The following is a 17688-nucleotide window of genomic DNA, read 5'->3' on the forward strand; positions in this document are numbered from 1 at the left end:
TTGTGTTAGATGTGAGGTTTGTTAAGATCAAAAGGATACAACTCCGTCAAAGTCTGGCTTGCACCAGTCCAGGATCTGTTTAATTCTCGTCCGGTGCTGCCCTCCTGCCTGGCTCTCCCCAATCAGCGCAGAGTAAGTTGCAAAGAGGACTCCTTCTGAGGTAGCTGTGTCTCCATACTTGATCTACAATAACAAATCCATCAGTCAAAAGACATGTACAAAAACTATCACAAATACAGCTTGTCTAATTTGCTGCTAAAATGTACAGCAGAAAAGAACAAAATGAATTCAATTTTCTCAGGTTGTTAAGCCAATTCCACCTGCACTCACCTTGTTTAAGGCATGCACAGGAATAATCGGTGCATCTATGTCTTTGAGATCTCTCTCTGCATCAAATTTCAGGTCATTGGATATGCTGAACCTGAGGGAAGGAACAGGAAAGTCAGTAAATCAGATAGCTTGTGAACAATCTAGCTTCTACATGCTCAATATGACCTGGTGTTGACTAGATACAAAACACAAATCGTATAAATCAGCTTAGCATTTAAACTGATTTTATGAGATCTGCCAGAGTATTAAATCTCTGTTACCATAGTGCTTTCTTCCTTCCCTTAAGGTAATTCTCCAGGATGATTCCCGCCACAGTGCGTCCTTTTCCGACCCCTGCCCCATCTCCGATCAGGAAACCTGCCCTCTGGTTGTTCTGAAGGATAACCTCGTGTTGCTGATGAACAAATTATGTGAAAGCGAAAACACATTAACAGAGATGTCTACATAATCCACACAATAATTATTCATAACCCAAATGTGAATAAGTGCTTCAAATTCTCTGTGTATGTGAGCCTGTGTGTGTACCTGGCAGGCGTAAATGATGGCCTCTAGCTGCAGAGCAGACAGCAGGCCACTGTTAATAGTTTGCTCAGGGATAGACAGAGTGTAAGTGATGTCAGGAGGAGGGACACTGGATAGCGTGTTGGTCTCAACCACTATGTCAGGATGAGAAATTCCTATAGTGGCTGAAGAAAGCAAAAAACAGAACAGTTTAAGGAAGGGAGGAATCTTGTCATATAAATAAGAAAAATGCAGATAAATTAGTAAGTAAGTTGACATTCAGTCTAGTGGCCTACATTTGGAAGGTTTGTACTCAGCGTATGTGTCTACATGTCCCAGTTCCTCTGTCTCCTCCTCCTCTGCATCCTCTTCCTCTTCTTGTGGTGGCTGGGTTCTCGGAGCCTGGGAACACCACACAGACTTCAGTCATGTAATACACATTGAAAACTTCCACATAATGGGAGTTATAGCTCTTGTTTCAGGTTAGGTGAAGACGGGTTAGGAAAGACACTGAAGCTGAAAGTCAGAGGAATGTTAGCAGTTAGTGACAGAGATGTTCCAATACCATTTTCTTTCGATATTGAGTACCAATCAATGTCAGTTCATAAAATAAAATATATATTATAATTTCTTTAACAGCTGTGCTTGCTATTTATGGGTGTTTCAATTGCATACAGAGAATGAACAAGATTTTTTTACTATCTAGTTTTACATGGTAACTGAGAAAGAACATAAACATCAACAAATGTAAGCTTGCTGACGTGACTGTAGTCACGCAAGTCGTGGTTGGTGGAGACTGGCTACCTGTGCAGTGAAAAAAATCAGTTAAGTTGCATACAGGACGCTGCTAGTGAGTAGTATAATCCAGCAATTTATGCAGCATCAGATGAATTTCTGATATTGGTATCGGTATCAGAACAACTCTTGTTAGTAAAAAGTTAGCAGAGCACATCAAGAGGTCCTTATCAAGGACAGTTAACCTATGCAACAGTACTGTAGCACATGCAACTGAAAGGTGAACAAAAGCCAGTTGAAGCAGAATGAATGAGAGCTTTGAAACATGGCAGGTGCTTTACATATTCAGGCTGCTTCTGATTAATGTTATCTGAGAAACTGGAAATGCAAAAGGGTCCCATTTTGACAGTTAGGTCAATATTAACACTTGCTCTTTTGTTGTCACACACACACACACAATTAAAAAAGACAGTGCGGTGTATGGAATGATCTGATCATCATGCTATGTGCATTTGTAGAGTGCCCAATCGATGCAATATGCAGCAATGCTTTCATCATCTGTGGTAACACAGCCTCGCCAAAGAAAGCTCCAGCAAGTTCCACTCACCACATACTACTACTTTTATGTGCTGCACTGTCAAAATGTGGCCCTGAAGTCTGAGATTAGTGGCATGTTATGTTGCTATGTCAAACAATCAGATCTTTATCTTGTATTGCAAACACAGAGGGCAAAAACAGCTGCCCATTAGACGTGTCATATCATCTACATATCTGTGCATTACTGAGAATGGGTTTGAATTGAACATCAGATTGGAGAGGTTGGTGGTGCTACCTGGAATCCTCCTAAAGGTGGGGTGCTGATAATAGCAGTTATATCATCCAAACTGGCCAAGCCATGAAACCTGCCGGTGCCATTCAGCTGTCAACAAAAGATAAAAATGAAGAAATAGAAAACACAAATAAAAACACTGCCAGATGCAAATGAAGAACTAAAAAACCATGACTCATCACTGCATGTGCATGTTTGTCTGTATATTCATGTTCACGATAGCGTGTGGGCACTGGACGTGGATGTCCGTTGGAGCAGCACTCAACAAAATGCAATTTGTTGTCTGGCGGTGAAAAGCCAGTGACAGCAGCAACAACAACAAAAGGCAGATAAGGCTGTGTGTGTCTGGGAAATATAATGGATGAAATGAGGGCAGAATGAAAAGGAAAACATAAAAGGCTTTCAGAAGGCAAAAGAAATAAATGTACTCTGATTCATATCAAAAAGATATCCTTGGACTCGTCTAACTCAAAAAGGACTCAACAGCAACACTGGCAGCGAGAGAGAAGCAATACATGAGAATCTACTTCTCTCAGATCACTGAGATATAATTTTGTGTACCACTGAGACAACAGCAAACAAATCAGCTGTGAAGACAAATATCAAACAAAAATATGTTTTCCAAACTTAACCCTTTTGAAAAATATCTCCACAGACTTTATGTGCAACAACAGAAGTGGTCAGTCACATGCAGTCACATGATTGAGGCCTGAAGTGCTCTGCAATTTCAAAATAGCAGAGCTACACTTATTCAGTCTATTTGAGGATTTACATTGTGACAATAATGGATGACTGGAATCTAGACAAGAGAGAACTGAAAGAGTGTGAGCATAAAGAAGCTTGGCCAACCTTCAATCAGGAAGATTATTTTAATGCTACTCTACTCATTCACCTCTCTCTCACTCTCTCTCTCTCTCTCTGTCTCTCATGTCCAGCTTCCTCCACAATATGCTGACTAAGTGTTTATTTTTCTGTGTAACAAACCAGATTATGCCACGATCTTCTTAAGCCAATCATATCGCTGCTGCCAAATGTTGAATTTGTTATCTCCTCTGCTGCTGTCAGCTGTCATTTCAGTGAGAATCAGCGTGACCCTCCTCCACCCCATTTACATCCAGCACTCCTGGTCTGAGTTCAGCGGGAGCCCACTCACAATAGCGTCTTAGACTCCTTCAGGGAGAGTATCCTTTACCACACACGGCTTCATCACTCCCTTAAAATACTATGTTGTCACAATGTGTTCTACTAGCCAAAGACTGTTAACGTTTCTCAGCTGTATTGTGCACATGCCAAATAAATACTTAAATAAGTCTCTCCTGATTGAAGTGCTCAGCAGAGAACTACCTACTCACAGTGCTATACCTAACGGTGCTCCGATTGATGGGCATCCACCGTTACTGACTGATATACTTTATTAGGACAGTTTCTTTATGTGCTGCTAAAATGTCACAGCCATACACACACCACAGGACTCTGCTGCTCACTGGCTGCTAACGTCTAGTTTGCTTTCCTCCTGCCAGTATGAACACGGATTTTCAGTGCCCTCTTGGTTTCACAAGCGCAACGTGTTAGCAAGTTCTACCAGCAAGCCATTTGTGACTGAGGGGATAGATTGACTGGTACTGTGGTGTTGGAGTCAGAAACAGTCTGTTCAATATGTCATTTGGAATTGTCTGTTGTGATAAGAATATTTTCTGTCGTAGCTGACTGAGCTAACGGCTTACAATGGAGGTACACAACAGGACTGAGAGTTTCCTTTTCAGAGGAACATGAATTGTTGAAAAGTGAAACAACTTTTAACTAAATAAATGCACCCTAGTTATAACAGGTTTCTTTGGCAATTGGTCCAGACTCTGTGTTTCTGTATGCTCTTAGAGATTCCCCAAGACAGACAATGTGGAAGAATGGTGCACTTGTTCAGAATTATGATGAAAGAATATAATTCTTTTAAACTGCTGTGTGAGGTTTTAAGATACTATGGTTGTTATTGAGCACAGAGCTAGTTATTGTGTATCACTTACAAATTTTGTTGTAAAGGCAAAATGTAAGACAAAAAGATATCTGTGTATCTGCACTAGGACTTAAGTAGTGTCAGTGAATCATTACTTGTTTAATGGTTAAAAAGATTATTTGAGAAATGCTGAGCACAAGTCGTGTTGAAACATTCAGTAACTGATCAAAGCAAAAAAATCGCTCCTTCCCCAGCGCAAAATTTGGCAGTGAGCCAGAGCAGATCTAATGTTTACAGCGCAAAGGGCCAATCTGAAACTTTGATTGCTGTCTACCTCTCCCAGAACAGGCGTGCATGCAAGTTTGTATTCCACAATAGGCTGATGAGCTTTCGGTGTTGTAATCAGTGTTTCTGGAAATGATGTGAGTGTGAGGGTCTACTACTGACCTCTAGCTGGCTCTGTGCTGGTGTGGTGGTGGTACTAGTGTTGACGTCCCACAGGGTGGGCACTGTGTCCAAGTTGTCTGTGCTGATGAAGGACTGGGCATCAGCATACTCCGACAGTGAGTCAGCCGGAGAGGAGAACAGAGAGTTGGTGGAGAGGTCATCAATGCAGGACAGATCCTGAAGGCAGAGAAAGAGAGGAGGTGTTAAGTTTGACTTCTGAAACAGGACAAAACATGTAGCAGAGCAGCATATTATACAAATTTTCCTCATCTTGAAAGAGCATAATATTGTGACAGTGGCGTGACAAAACCAACATATGTAACTAGACCCAGACAGCCTTTCCAAAAGCGTTCTTTACCATCGTGCGTTATGGGAAAACAAAGGACTGAAAATCCTAATTATGTATCCTGTATCAGACACAGCACACAGGCTGTGCAGCAGAGGAATAATAAGTGTGGGTAATAGGCACGGATGGGAGTGAATCGCAGACAATAAAGGTGGCACATTCATTCTGGATTTCAGCCAACATTGCACTCATTTGGGAGTAACACGAGTAGCCTAAACAAAATCTAATCACACACAGATGTGTGAGAGCAAGCACGTAAAATAGAAAGCAAGGGGCAAGCTTAATGAGAGTGCTTGTGTCATTTTAGCCATGGCTGCCTTCCAGTCGCCCCTCTATTCATATCCTTTTCCAAGCCATTAGCATGCCATGCTCTTTAACTAGCCTCTCACAGGCACCCCTGGTTCCCCTGAGACTTATAAACATGGATGTGGGGAGATAGGCATACAGTGATGATGAGGGGAGAGAGAACATGGATGACAAAGACAAGCTAAGTAGAGGAGAAGTGTGAGACTACATCTTGCTCCTCTGTGTGTAGTCATCAATGTGTCTTTGATCCACGCTTGCAAGTTCCCACACTCCCATGTTCCCACTACAGAGGACCATGAAGTAGTCATGAACGCCATCCAATGGTCCAGATGGCTTATTCAGCAATTTCACTTCACTCTTTACGTCACTGTCACAGGAATAGTTCCACATTTTGGGAAATGTGATCATACTATACACGTAGATGAGAAGATTGATACTACTCGCGTGTGAAGACTGTATCTAATCTAGCACCATCAGATATCTTGCTTAGCTTAGCACAAACTGCTGTGAAGCAACCAGATAAACTCCTGGCGGTTAAGGATCCTGGCCAGGCAATGGTCCTCCCACCCCGCTTCCTAGTAAAACTTTAAATTGTGGTTTTGACACGTATTGTAGGGTTTGTAAGGACCAAACAGACAAAATACAACATATATATTTCAAGTCTTTGCACTTAGATAAGTAAGCAACCTGTGTACAGACATGTGAGTTGTATCAATTGTTCATCAACTTGTATCCAAAGCCCATTTCCCAAAATGTTTAAACTTCCCTTTAAGGTCCGGCTGTCTGTATACCACCAAGCAAAGCAAATATTTATACAGGCAGTTTACACATCTCTCCAACAGTCCTATTCAAACTTGCTAACATGGCTTGCTTACAGCACTTTGAACACGATATTTCAGACAAAGACAATGTTTAGCCTCAAGTGGTGACGAGTGGGGCTGAAGCGCAGTGTGTTCTTATTTCTGATGATGACTTTTAGACAAAGGAAAATCTATGCTGCGAGAATCCAAAATAAAAGCTGCCCAGACATGGAGATAAATGAGTTGTGATGCTGCCTTAATCTCAACAATATGCTGCTACTGATTAATGCTGAGAAGCTGTGCTGACTTCTGACACTGCTGCCCGTTAGCCATTACTCACAGTTCATCTGAAAATGTTTCACAGGCATGAGAAGACAAGATGTAGAGCTCTTAGAGCTAACATGACTACATCATGTGGGAATGGGGCCTAGAGAGGGTGGTAAACAGCAGGCAGACACGGACACGTGTATATTTTTGTCATCTGACGTTAGAGAGGCAACTCACTGACTACAACGTGTAGATGTTTGTGTATTGGAAAGAGTGCGTTTTCAAGGGTATGGCACTCCGCTTATCAGTGTTTGCTGGAAGCTTTATGATTATGCTTTTCTCTTCATCTCTCTCACTCTTTCTCTTTCCTTTTCTCTGTGTGTGTGCCTGTGTGTGTGTGTGCGCACGCTTCCTGAGGGCAAGATCAGACATGAGCTCGGAAAGCAGGCTCTTCAAAGTTGGTCCGTCCTGCAGACTAGGCGGACAGAGGGGTAGAGGTAGAGAGAGTCTCTGTTAAACATTACTGGCACTCACACATGTCCTTTCTCTATGTTCCTTGTTAATCCTGTCATCTGTGTGTCTTCCTGTCACACCCACCTCTGCCTCACCTCTTGCTCCTCTCCCTCCTTTCTCTGCTCTTCTAGGTGGGGATGGATGAGTAAACAACAGGGCTCGGAAAAGGTACACTGTGTCACCAGAGTCACTCATTTTTTAAAATCTGAGTTGGTGAATATACATCTTAACAAGTGGTATTTAGAAAGTTATGAGCTGGCATAATAGGTTTGCTTTTAAAAAACTGTTATGGTTAAATGGTTAAATGACTTCAGTGAGCTGCATCACAATGATTAAAAACTAAATTGATCTGTTCTGCAAATATGTGATTTTAACCTGCTGGTCATTGTTCTGTATTATGTTACAATGTGACTTCTATGTTTTCCACATCTAATAAATTCACCTAACAGAGCGTACTGTTATTCAGAGGACCATCAGTCCTGATACAGAGAATTCACTGAAAACTGCAGCAGGTCAGTTGTTGCTAACCAAGACATGGCCGACCTCAGTACCATGCTAATCGAGTTGTTTAGCAGAGCGTAACAGAGGCAGCAGTGTTTGTCCCCCGGCAGGCCCGTACCCAGGGCTGGTTCATCTACTGTTCCTAAGACTGGGCCCTGCCAAGCAGAGATAAGGCTTGAATTCCAACTGCTCTGATGCTAATCTGGCTCCTTCCACAGCACACAGCCACACATCCGTAGAATTACTAATCCTGCCTCTTTTTCACTCTCTTTCACTCTGCTGTGCAATAAATAAAATACCTAAATGTGATGCATGCACCTCTGTGTGCAAGTGTTTTGTTCAAAACTGCTTTTATTGCAATAAATCTACTAGAAATCTAATGTACTTTGTGGGAAAAGGTTAAGAAAAATCACGTGTGTGTACATGTACACAGAGGAACATGTGAAAGCCCATTTGTCCAGGTTTGTTTGCCTTTCACATGTTCCTGTTCCACTTCAGTTTCTCTTCTGCTATGAATGCTGAAGCAAGCATCATATCCTCCCGTTACAACAGTTAAGAGAAAACCACAGACAAACACTAGCATCCCTCTATACACTCGTCGATGACATCCTTAGCCGAGACGCCCCCACAGAGCTGCAGAGCTACTTGGTGGTTGTGGTCAAAGGTGGCGGTTATCAGCTCTAAGAATCAGAGCTGGAAAAATAACACCTCTGGACAATAACTTTCCATGAACTGCTGGGCTTTTTAGTTCAATGTGATAGCAATGTGATACCAATCTCAAAAGTGTCACACAATACCCTTCTTCTTTAACAAAAATCCTGGAGTGTCCACGGTCATGTGTACTACGAAATACATTTAGGCGAAAATAAATATCAGCACTACCAAAACAGTGATAAAACACTTATCTGTGCAACTTATGCAGCGTTAAACGGTTACCTTGGGAGAAATGAGGAACAGATGTTCCCAATTTAATGACTACGACTACACTGGTTATGACCTGGACCACGTGACAAGCTCAGGTGCTACCATACAAGGAAATCCTGCTGACCTATCTTTTGTTTAGCTTTATTAACAATAATTCACATGGTCTGTGTACCTCTCCAAGTAAACGTTGCTCCTTACTATTAAAGGAAAAATGCTTTCGTAATCACAAATCCCATCCTTGATAGGTATGTATCGTGACATAGAACATGGGCTAAAATATATATAGCAGGTTTGATCAGATCAGAGCATTTCCTAAGCCTGAGTACTTAAAAGAAGAAGTTCAGTAGAAGCTGCTTGTGATTCTAGATAAGCTCCATTTCATTATGATAATGGCCTCAAATCAAATTGAGGATGCCTGGACTCGGATTAAATGTGACAGGGATCTTTTGTTTGTTTGTTTGCTATATTTTCCCCATTTTTCCGATTGTCAAATTCTCTGTATTGTAGCTCGTATCACTGTTAACTCCAGTGCTGTCCAGAGGAATATATGGACAGCCACCTGCCTCCTGCGGCACACATAGCGTTTCCAGCTGCTACTGAATTTTATCTGGACAAGTTGGACAAATTGAAAACAGTTGACATGTTGTCACTGGTCCACGATTCCATCTCGAGTTCCCATCTCCGAAGTATTTTGTGTTACTGCGACATATTACATGACTAAATTTACCCCTGCTATCAAAAAGCAAACATCAGGTAAGAAATGCTACATATGGTCTCATGCCACATCCTGTTAAACTCAATAACCTGCCTGAGCACAAGGCCAGGCTGAGGCCCCAGGCAAGCAGGCCAGGCCTAGGGCTTTCCCCTCCTACACACTGCCAGCTTGGCTGCTTTTCCAAGGCCAGGAAACAAGTCACCCTGGCCTCCCACTTACCCCACACACCCACATAAATACACAAACACACACCTCGAACGACCCCACCCGCTCAACCAACCATTTCTGTCATCTCTCGCTTAAACTCCCACCCCCTTGTTTCCCATCCCATGTGTGCCACCTTTTCTCTCTGTCCTCTCAGCCTCTCATCGCCTTTTAATATTCCCAAATAATTCTGGAGAAGGAAGAGGATCTATTAAACACATACTTTTTACTGATATTAATTTGCATTTAGCTCAAGACCTTTTTCAGGAGATATGTCCACTGTCGCATAGTTAAGAAAAGGGACAAACAGGACAACACTTTATATTACAAACACTTTTCTATAAGTGATGTAGAAAATGTGCTTATTAATCTATATGTTTTCACAACAAGTCATTAAAGCCTGTGGTCTGATGGATCAGCAACTGTCACGTCTTACCCACCGGGCCCTTCGAACCTCTCGTTACTATTCCGTACAGCTGTAAATCCCATCTGAGCCTGAAAGTCTTACTGTGACAATAGTCGTGGGGATTGGTGGTGAGGGGTGTGAGTCAAATCAAAACCAGGAATCTGAAGGCTATAAATGCTAATGACATGCCATGACTCCTGTTTCTAATGCGGGTGGTACAGAATGACAGTGTATTCACTGGCCAATGAGCCAAGAAGAAGCAGTGAAAAGCTACATTCTTGTATGTACATATTTGTGACGTGTGTGTGTGTGTGTGTGTGTGTGTGTGTGTGTGTGTGTGTGTGTGTGTGTGTGTGTCTGGGTTGGTGGGCTGGAGGGTTGTTAAATCCCCCACCCCACCCCTAAGCTCAGCTGACTGAAACTACCCCCACCCCAGGCTCTCCCTACTAGGGTCAGCTGTTAACCTTGTCCATGGAGTCAACAGAACCTGATTGATGGCCTGTGTGTGTGTCTCTCTCTCTCTTTCTCTGTGTGTGTGTGAGTGTGTGTGTGAATGTGTGTGTTTCTTTTCGTGCAGCGGGTCTTCTTTCTGTCTAGATTATGTTATGCCAAGCTGTCTGCATGTCGTACATCCCTGACATATCTGTTGCGCTGTGACTTTAATAAGACAGCTCTGAGCTTTTCCTCCTTCTTGACCTTCTCACCGACATGAAGCAGACACTGACTTTTTGGCAAACTAGCTCTTTCACTGACTTGCTATTGAGATGACTGTTAGTTTCTCTTTTAAATTCAGTATTAAATTGATCAAAATGACATGCAGATACCCATCAGCTTTATAATGTCACAGAGCTTTGATCGTTGAGACAATTTATCAAGAAGCCATTGTACTTTATTGAGTATGCATGGAAAGTTTGACACCTTGTTCTCATCTAAAAGAACCTTTAGTCTCACACACATCCATCCGCCAATAAATACGATTCATTATGCAGCATAGTTCTAGCTTGTCCAATGATCACAAAGAGCTCAACTTAAGGCCCCCACACCAAGCCAACCCTGAAAATGAAATTTCAAGCTTTATTACAATTCGACTCTGCAAATATTCATTTTGAAGGGATGGTCTGAGAAATAATAAAATAGCCAACAATTCTCATTGTATTACCAAAAGAAAATGATTTTATGATCCTAGTCTAGCCCACAGACAGCAAAGTCTAGTTTATCCCTGGACCCACTATCCTCACAGGCAAGCCTTCATGTTGTGCCAAGTAAAGCAGGAGAGTAAAGTGAGCTAGGGACAGTGTGCTGCTTACAAGCCTCCTGGAATTTTCCAGTGTTTTCATACGTTCTGGAAAATAAAAGGATGCCATGTCAAGTGTCCCAGCTAGCAGCCGAATGACAGGGCTTGTTCAAAGAACGGTTCTGCTGGTTGTGAATGTAGGAATGCCTAAAGCTTACACTGAGCTGACAACAAGGAAACTAACAAGGAAACAGGTCTCTATGACGCACATTGTACTGCCGGCAAATAAATCTAACTAGGAAATTTAGATTCCTTAAAAGTAGCAGAAGAGGGGAAAATCTGAAGATGACAGAGAGAGAGATTTCACCTGCTTTGTATTTGGTGTGTTGTCATGGGGACGTCATGCATGGAAAGGTTGCCATAAGGATGAGACGGCATACACAGAGGCATATCTTAAAAGTTTAAACCTATGTCTTGACTGACGGTAATGGTGCGCTTCTGAAAAGCCTGTGAAGTTCGAACAACAAATCACAAGAAAAATGACTCACACCATCTCCAACTGTGTGTGCATGTGTGAGCCTGCTCTTGTACTGCTGAGAAAATTGTATGTCAGGGGAGTGTTGACGCAAGATGACGTCTCAAAAATGCAGAAATTTCATCACACCACACACCACTTGCAACAGGGAAAACTATGCTATTTGTTGCAGTCCCATAACACTTAAGCCAAGAGACTTACTGAAAATGATCTTAAATTCTGAATGAAACAATGTGTCTGTGTCAATTGCTTTAAGACTTACAAGGAAATACAAGTTGCTCACAGTTAAGAAGATAACATTATCTTCTGAGAAACTGAAACACTGTTTATTTCCCTGCTCTAATAAGGACCTGTCAGAGTCGTCTGTATATTTATTTCACGTTGATATATATTTCTGAATTGGTTTGAATATGCAGCCTAGAGTGAAATTCAAAGTGAAGCTTCTCGGTGACATGAAATTGGACTATATCTATACCTTATTTTTACTTGCTGTGGGAAACCAATACTAGAGGACAAGAGGGTTTGCAGTTGTATGAAATCAAACATCTGACGAGTCTATTCATAGTTTCCCATATCACCTTAAATATCTGACTTTAGTCTTGTGTGTGTCATACACCCACGTGTTCACACACCTGTGGTCTGAGGACCACTATCACACGAAGATGTAGGGTTTGCGGGCTCATTGCCTGGAAGTTGTTGACTTGGCTCTTAGCCAAGAATCAACTGCCGGCAATGGAAGGAAATTAACTCTTTTACAACCATGGGCACTTTGATTATGACGACAAGGAGACTGAATTTTTTGACCTGCCTGTTGGCTGACAGACAAACATAGTTTTATCCCGACCATCCTGTGAACCAATCAACAGTTAAACATACACAACCAGTAGTTACTGAGTATGTTTGATATTTTGGGGGAGAAAGGGAATAAGCTTTGACATCACTTCAGTCTGGAAAGAGTGGCCCAGAAGTCAAACAGGTTAGTGGAACATCCAACCAAGAGGGCAACATTTTTATGCTCTACAGAAGTCAGAAGTTTTAAATACATTTATTGAGCACTTCTATGACTGCCTTCAAGTTCTGCGGGCTAGAAAGTTTCAACAACTTAAAATAACTTGTCTACTTTGTAATATTGAGGTAATCTCAATTATTTAAAGTAAAGTCACTCTGTCAGATTTTACAGTGTATAGATGAACTGGTCCTGTATTTATATAATTATCTAAGGCACTTGACAGCTGACAGCAAAGAGAACAAAAAGGGACTAAATGCAGGACGAGAGAGAGAGAGAGAGAGAGAGAGAGAGAGAGAGAGAGAGAGAGAGAGAGAGAGAGAGAGACAGAGAGAGAGAGAGAGAGAGAGAGAGAGAGAGAGAGAGAGAGAGACGGGAATGAGATGCCATGATTTTTCATTTTAAAAAATGTTAAAATATGTGACGTCCTTGTCATATGTGCTTATATCAAGCGAGGCTACACTGCTCAGGTTGCCAGTCTATCACAGGGCAAACACACATTGACAGACAAAAACAAAAACATTTAGATTTACGTATCCTGCATATCGTTCGACTGTGGGATGAAGCCGAAGCCCTCTCAGTGCACACACAAGGAGTATCTGAAAACTCTAAACAGAAATGTTTAAGCCGAAAAACTTATTCAACCCCAGGACCGGCGCTCTGTGAAAAGACACGGCTGACCACTAAACTGCTTTTCCACGCTTAATCAAATACAACATCCCTGCCAGAAATCCTCTACAAAACATCGCTCATATTTAATTGATTTGAAATTGTATCAAAGAGGCGGTTAAAGTACATGGAGAGAGTGGATATTAAGTCACTTTGACGCCAAAATTTTTTCACTTAAAAAAATATGACTTAAATGTGAAAAAATAATTTGATACTTATGTTTTGAAACCTATATAAAAAAAATCAACAATAATATTATCCACAAAGACTGCTGAGTGATATTTTGACATCACTGTATGCGACAGCTAAATGCATACAAGTTTGAATAATTTGTGAACAGTAATACTAGATGATCTGTGACAACTGTAATCCTTCATCTTCATCTTACTGCAGCTGCTTCACTGTTAGACGTGACAGATTTACTACATCTTGAATCGTGGATCTTAGTAACATGAACTGCTTTTAACATCTAGAATGTCACCCTGTTACGTTGTCTTTTCACCTAGCAGCAACCTGAGTTATTCCACGGTTGCCATTAAAACTACCACAGATGTGTGAAACATTTCCATATATTTAATTGTTCCTGGCATAATTAGATATTACGCCTGGAACAACCCCCTCCTCATGCTCTCACTCATCCTCACCTTCATTGTTTATTCATTTCCCGTAAGCTGTACGCCTTGGTCATGCTTGAGGTTTAAAGCAATACCAGGAAGCTGACAACATGTGCCCACCAAGAGGCTGCCCTGCTGCACGGCATGTCTTAAAGGACAGGTTCACAATTTTTCGCATCTGTTTTAAAACAAATGGTCAGGAATTTCACTTTAAAAGACTGTGGGTTTGGAAGAAACATGCTAAAACAGATTAGCTTCAGATAAACTATGCTTGGATTTTATGATGACTGCAGAGTGTCTGCCCCATCACGTAGATTTGAAGCACATCAGGATCTCTAAATGTAAAATGTAAACAGGAGGAATGATCAATATTCAGACGGGCACCTGACTGTGATATTTCATTATTAAATGACAGACTTGAACATTGTGAACCTGTCATACAAGAGTGTTGAACAGACATAGGATGGTAAGTACACACCGATAATGATAACTATAGACGTTGTGAACAAAGAAAACCCAGCCAGCTTGCCAGAGAGAGACTAACAGAGACAAATGGGCACAGACCATAGGATCATCTGAAGCCTGAGTTCTATTAGTTTCTCTCTGGCAATTGACTGGGGTATCTCTGACAAGGAAAAGCAAGAAAAAAACACTTATTCAAAGCATTATCTATTTGAAAACTGCCGATTGTGTAATATCTCACATTTCTGCGGGAGAAATGCTGACATGGTGTCATTAGCCAATCAACTTAACCAGAAATTCAGTGGAAACGGGCTCAGCAAGCCTTGCATCAATATCGTCATTAGGAGGATATGCGCTGCTATAATTCAACCGACACTGTGTTCTCTGATAAATGATGAATAAAACCCTACAATGCAGGTCTATTTACAGGGCAGTGCAACAATGAGCATATTCAATAGCCAGACAGAAAACAGACAAGAGTGCTATTTAGCCTGAGAAGATATCAGGTTCTAGCACTTACTGGAAGACAGCAGGGAGTGAGGCAGACAATCATTTGTCATAGTTCCTGGCTGAGAACGAGAGCTTAAAAAGGGGCACGGGGTGACTGACTAGCAACTCTGGTCTGGCAAAAACGTACAGCCCGAGTTGCTGACAGACCAACTGTCAGCAGCAAACCCAAATCTTAAACCTTTGTTACCTTCTTTGGCATTATTCTCTTAATAAACAGCACATAAGTTAGTTTTGTAAGTAGATAACAAAGGAGGAGACTTTCCTTAATAGGAATTAAGCCTAGTTCTAAAGATTTCAATTGAAAGAATGTCCTTTGTCAAGCATGTGACTCAGTTCATGTACAGGAAACCAGTGTTCGCACCAATGACGAACTTTTAAGTCTATCAGCTGCCACGAATTAAAAAAAACCTTATTATTATTACTATTTTAATGATAAATATAGTAAAGTAAAGCTCCAGACAAAAAATAGACAGTAAGGGAGAATAACAGGCTTGCGTCCATTAGTGTCACAATGACAGGGAAGTACTGACAAAATTCATTCAAGGAAGTTAACATTAAAAATGCAGCCAGGAGTGGGAAACAAAGTGCTTGCATATCTTATCTAGGAGCTTCTTGATAAGGACAATAAAACTCTTAACACAAGCAGCTTTCAGTTAGTCCCAGTTCCTCACCTAACAATCACTGCCCAAGACATCAAAAACAAAAACACCCTCAAAAACACAACACGAAGTCTTGAAAAAAGAAACAAAAAAAGAAGCAAACAGTACAAGTACCTTTGGAAGTGGTCGTCCCAGCTGTGAATACAATTTAGTCCAGAACTGCATGAGAGACATGGGTCCAAACGCTGCAGTATAGGGGGGGGGGGAATAAACACACACATAGACTCCTGCTTCACCTTGACTCCCTGAACGCGACAGCCTCTTCCATGTGTTGATTAAAGTGTTGGTATTCACCTTACAGCTGGAGCACTCCCACCCAACAGTGGACTCTCACTAGACCTCTCAAAGTTCCTCTCTGGTTCAACACACACATCTGCCTCTACCACAGGTACACTCGGGGCACTGAGCTCACACATACACACTCTGTTACCCTCACAAACAGAGACACAGGCGAGTCTAAAACAGGCTTCCTGCTTCGCCAGGACAGTCAGGTATTTGCATAGAGGGCTTAGTCATAGTGATTGTGGACTAGTTCCTCAGAGCTCAAAAAGGTGGTTGGAGAGCGAGTGAGAGAGCAGAGGAGGGGAGGGGAGAGGTGGGGAGGAGAGGGAGGGAGGAGGGAGGAGCTTTCAGGAAATGATGCTTTTGTTGGTAAGTGACTAGAGTTACTGGCAGTCGGGCCCATTTTACTGTACATGGTGTAACTCAACCGCATTTGTAGTGTAAACAGTATTGCGCTGTGGACCTGGCTGCTCCTCACACCCCGCTGCTTACCGCTATGTTTAATGGGCCTGGGCCGCTATTTAATGATTATTATATTTAGAGACTGACTCCCAGCCTGGCTGCCTGTCTTACCTCATACTCTGCTTTTTGTCTATCTATTTATCTGCAGAGGCTCAAATTCAAGATCTAGTAATGGCTTCTGATTAATATAATGAGCTATAGCTCAGAGGTGTAAAGGCTTATAAGAAGAAGAAAGCAAACACGTTGTTTTATTAGCTCTTTGCAGCAGTGTGTCACTTGTTAAAGTGCAGATGTAGACCAAAGTCAAAATATTTCCTTATTATATCACTTTGTGGCGTTAATCAGCGATGAAAGCAATTTCAAATACACACTTATAGTTTACACATGACATTCAAAAGAGGTCAGGAATGTATTTACAGGTCAAGTTGAAGCTGAAAGTTTGCCTATTCAAAGGGTCTTCCAGGCACTAAACAGAAACTGCTTCTATCTGTGCACAATTATACAAATACAAATACCTCATCATAAATGGTCATTCCCATTACTGGAACTAGGGGCGTGATTGAAAAAAAGAATATTCTGGGAATCTGATAGGAAAAGGGTTATTTCAACGAATCCAAGAAGTAGATTAAAGACAATCAAACAAACAAATATCAGTTTGTCTGATTGGAAAGCATCGTTCTGTTTATGAGCCACTCATAAATGAGAAAAATTTGATTTATCTCTTTTGCAAGCGTTGTAGACTGGTCCATTTGCACGCAAAGCTTCCAGGAATACATGATATCAAGGTACTGTAATGTCCATCTCTTTTGTACTGGAGGGGAGTCAGACTCTCAGAGACGGAGTGGCGCCTGTCCATGGTGTCATCACTGTATGAGTGGGAATCCTCTGACTAACGTGCACGCATGCGTGTGTGTGTGTGTGTGTGTGTGTGTGTCAGTGGGACATGCAGGGTCATTGGGGTGGAATAAATCATTGATGAGCTCCTTTTGAAAACACAAACACACAACAACTGTTTCACCTTTTTGTATCACAGCATAAAGTAGGAAGAATCCAAGTCTGACTTTTCTGACAACAAACAAACATATAATGCATGGACACAGGCAATTTAACATCAAGTCTCATTGTCATGTGCACATGTGCACTGCTGTGGTTTTGCAAAAGGCGAGAAGTGTTGCAAAAGACAATCATGATGGCAGAACTTGCAAGCGTTTATATTTCAGTCGTTCTGATTTCTGATCATGATTCCAACTCTCACTGAGTCCTGGTTCCCTTTCAGCTTCAGTCATTTTCTCACATTACTTTATCCTGGGCTGTTGTGATTACAACCTACATACATGTAAAAAAACAGTATTTCTAGCATGCTGCAGGACATTTTGGCACAGTAACTGTTTTGCTGTATTATTAATATGTTTGATAAATGCTAACACAGTGAAAACACTGTACATATGCACTAAATACCAAATACACAGTTCTTTGAAAA

At 41.5% G+C, this 17688-nt stretch overlaps 1 protein-coding gene across 4 annotated transcripts in view; it reads right to left on the reverse strand.

The window, feature by feature from the left end:
• The window catches only part of sbno2b (strawberry notch homolog 2b), a 61328-nt gene that overhangs the window by 15503 nt on the left and 28137 nt on the right, over positions 1–17688 (reverse strand). For 2 of the 4 annotated variants that reach the window (XM_030432977.1, XM_030432979.1), the window contains 7 exons: positions 4794–4970; positions 2399–2485; positions 1128–1233; positions 856–1016; positions 591–724; positions 331–421; positions 40–183 (listed from right to left, as the gene is read on the reverse strand). In XM_030432977.1, coding sequence (XP_030288837.1) covers positions 40–183; positions 331–421; positions 591–724; positions 856–1016; positions 1128–1233; positions 2399–2485; positions 4794–4970 — 900 coding nt within the window. Of the gene's footprint in view, positions 1–39; positions 184–330; positions 422–590; positions 725–855; positions 1017–1127; positions 1234–2398; positions 2486–4793; positions 4971–15578; positions 15984–17688 lie in introns of those variants that run through there. The other 2 variants (XM_030432980.1, XM_030432978.1) reach the window with 2 other exon arrangements.

Source organism: Sparus aurata, chromosome 11, assembly GCF_900880675.1.
Source record: "Sparus aurata chromosome 11, fSpaAur1.1, whole genome shotgun sequence".
NCBI lineage: Eukaryota > Metazoa > Chordata > Actinopteri > Spariformes > Sparidae > Sparus > Sparus aurata.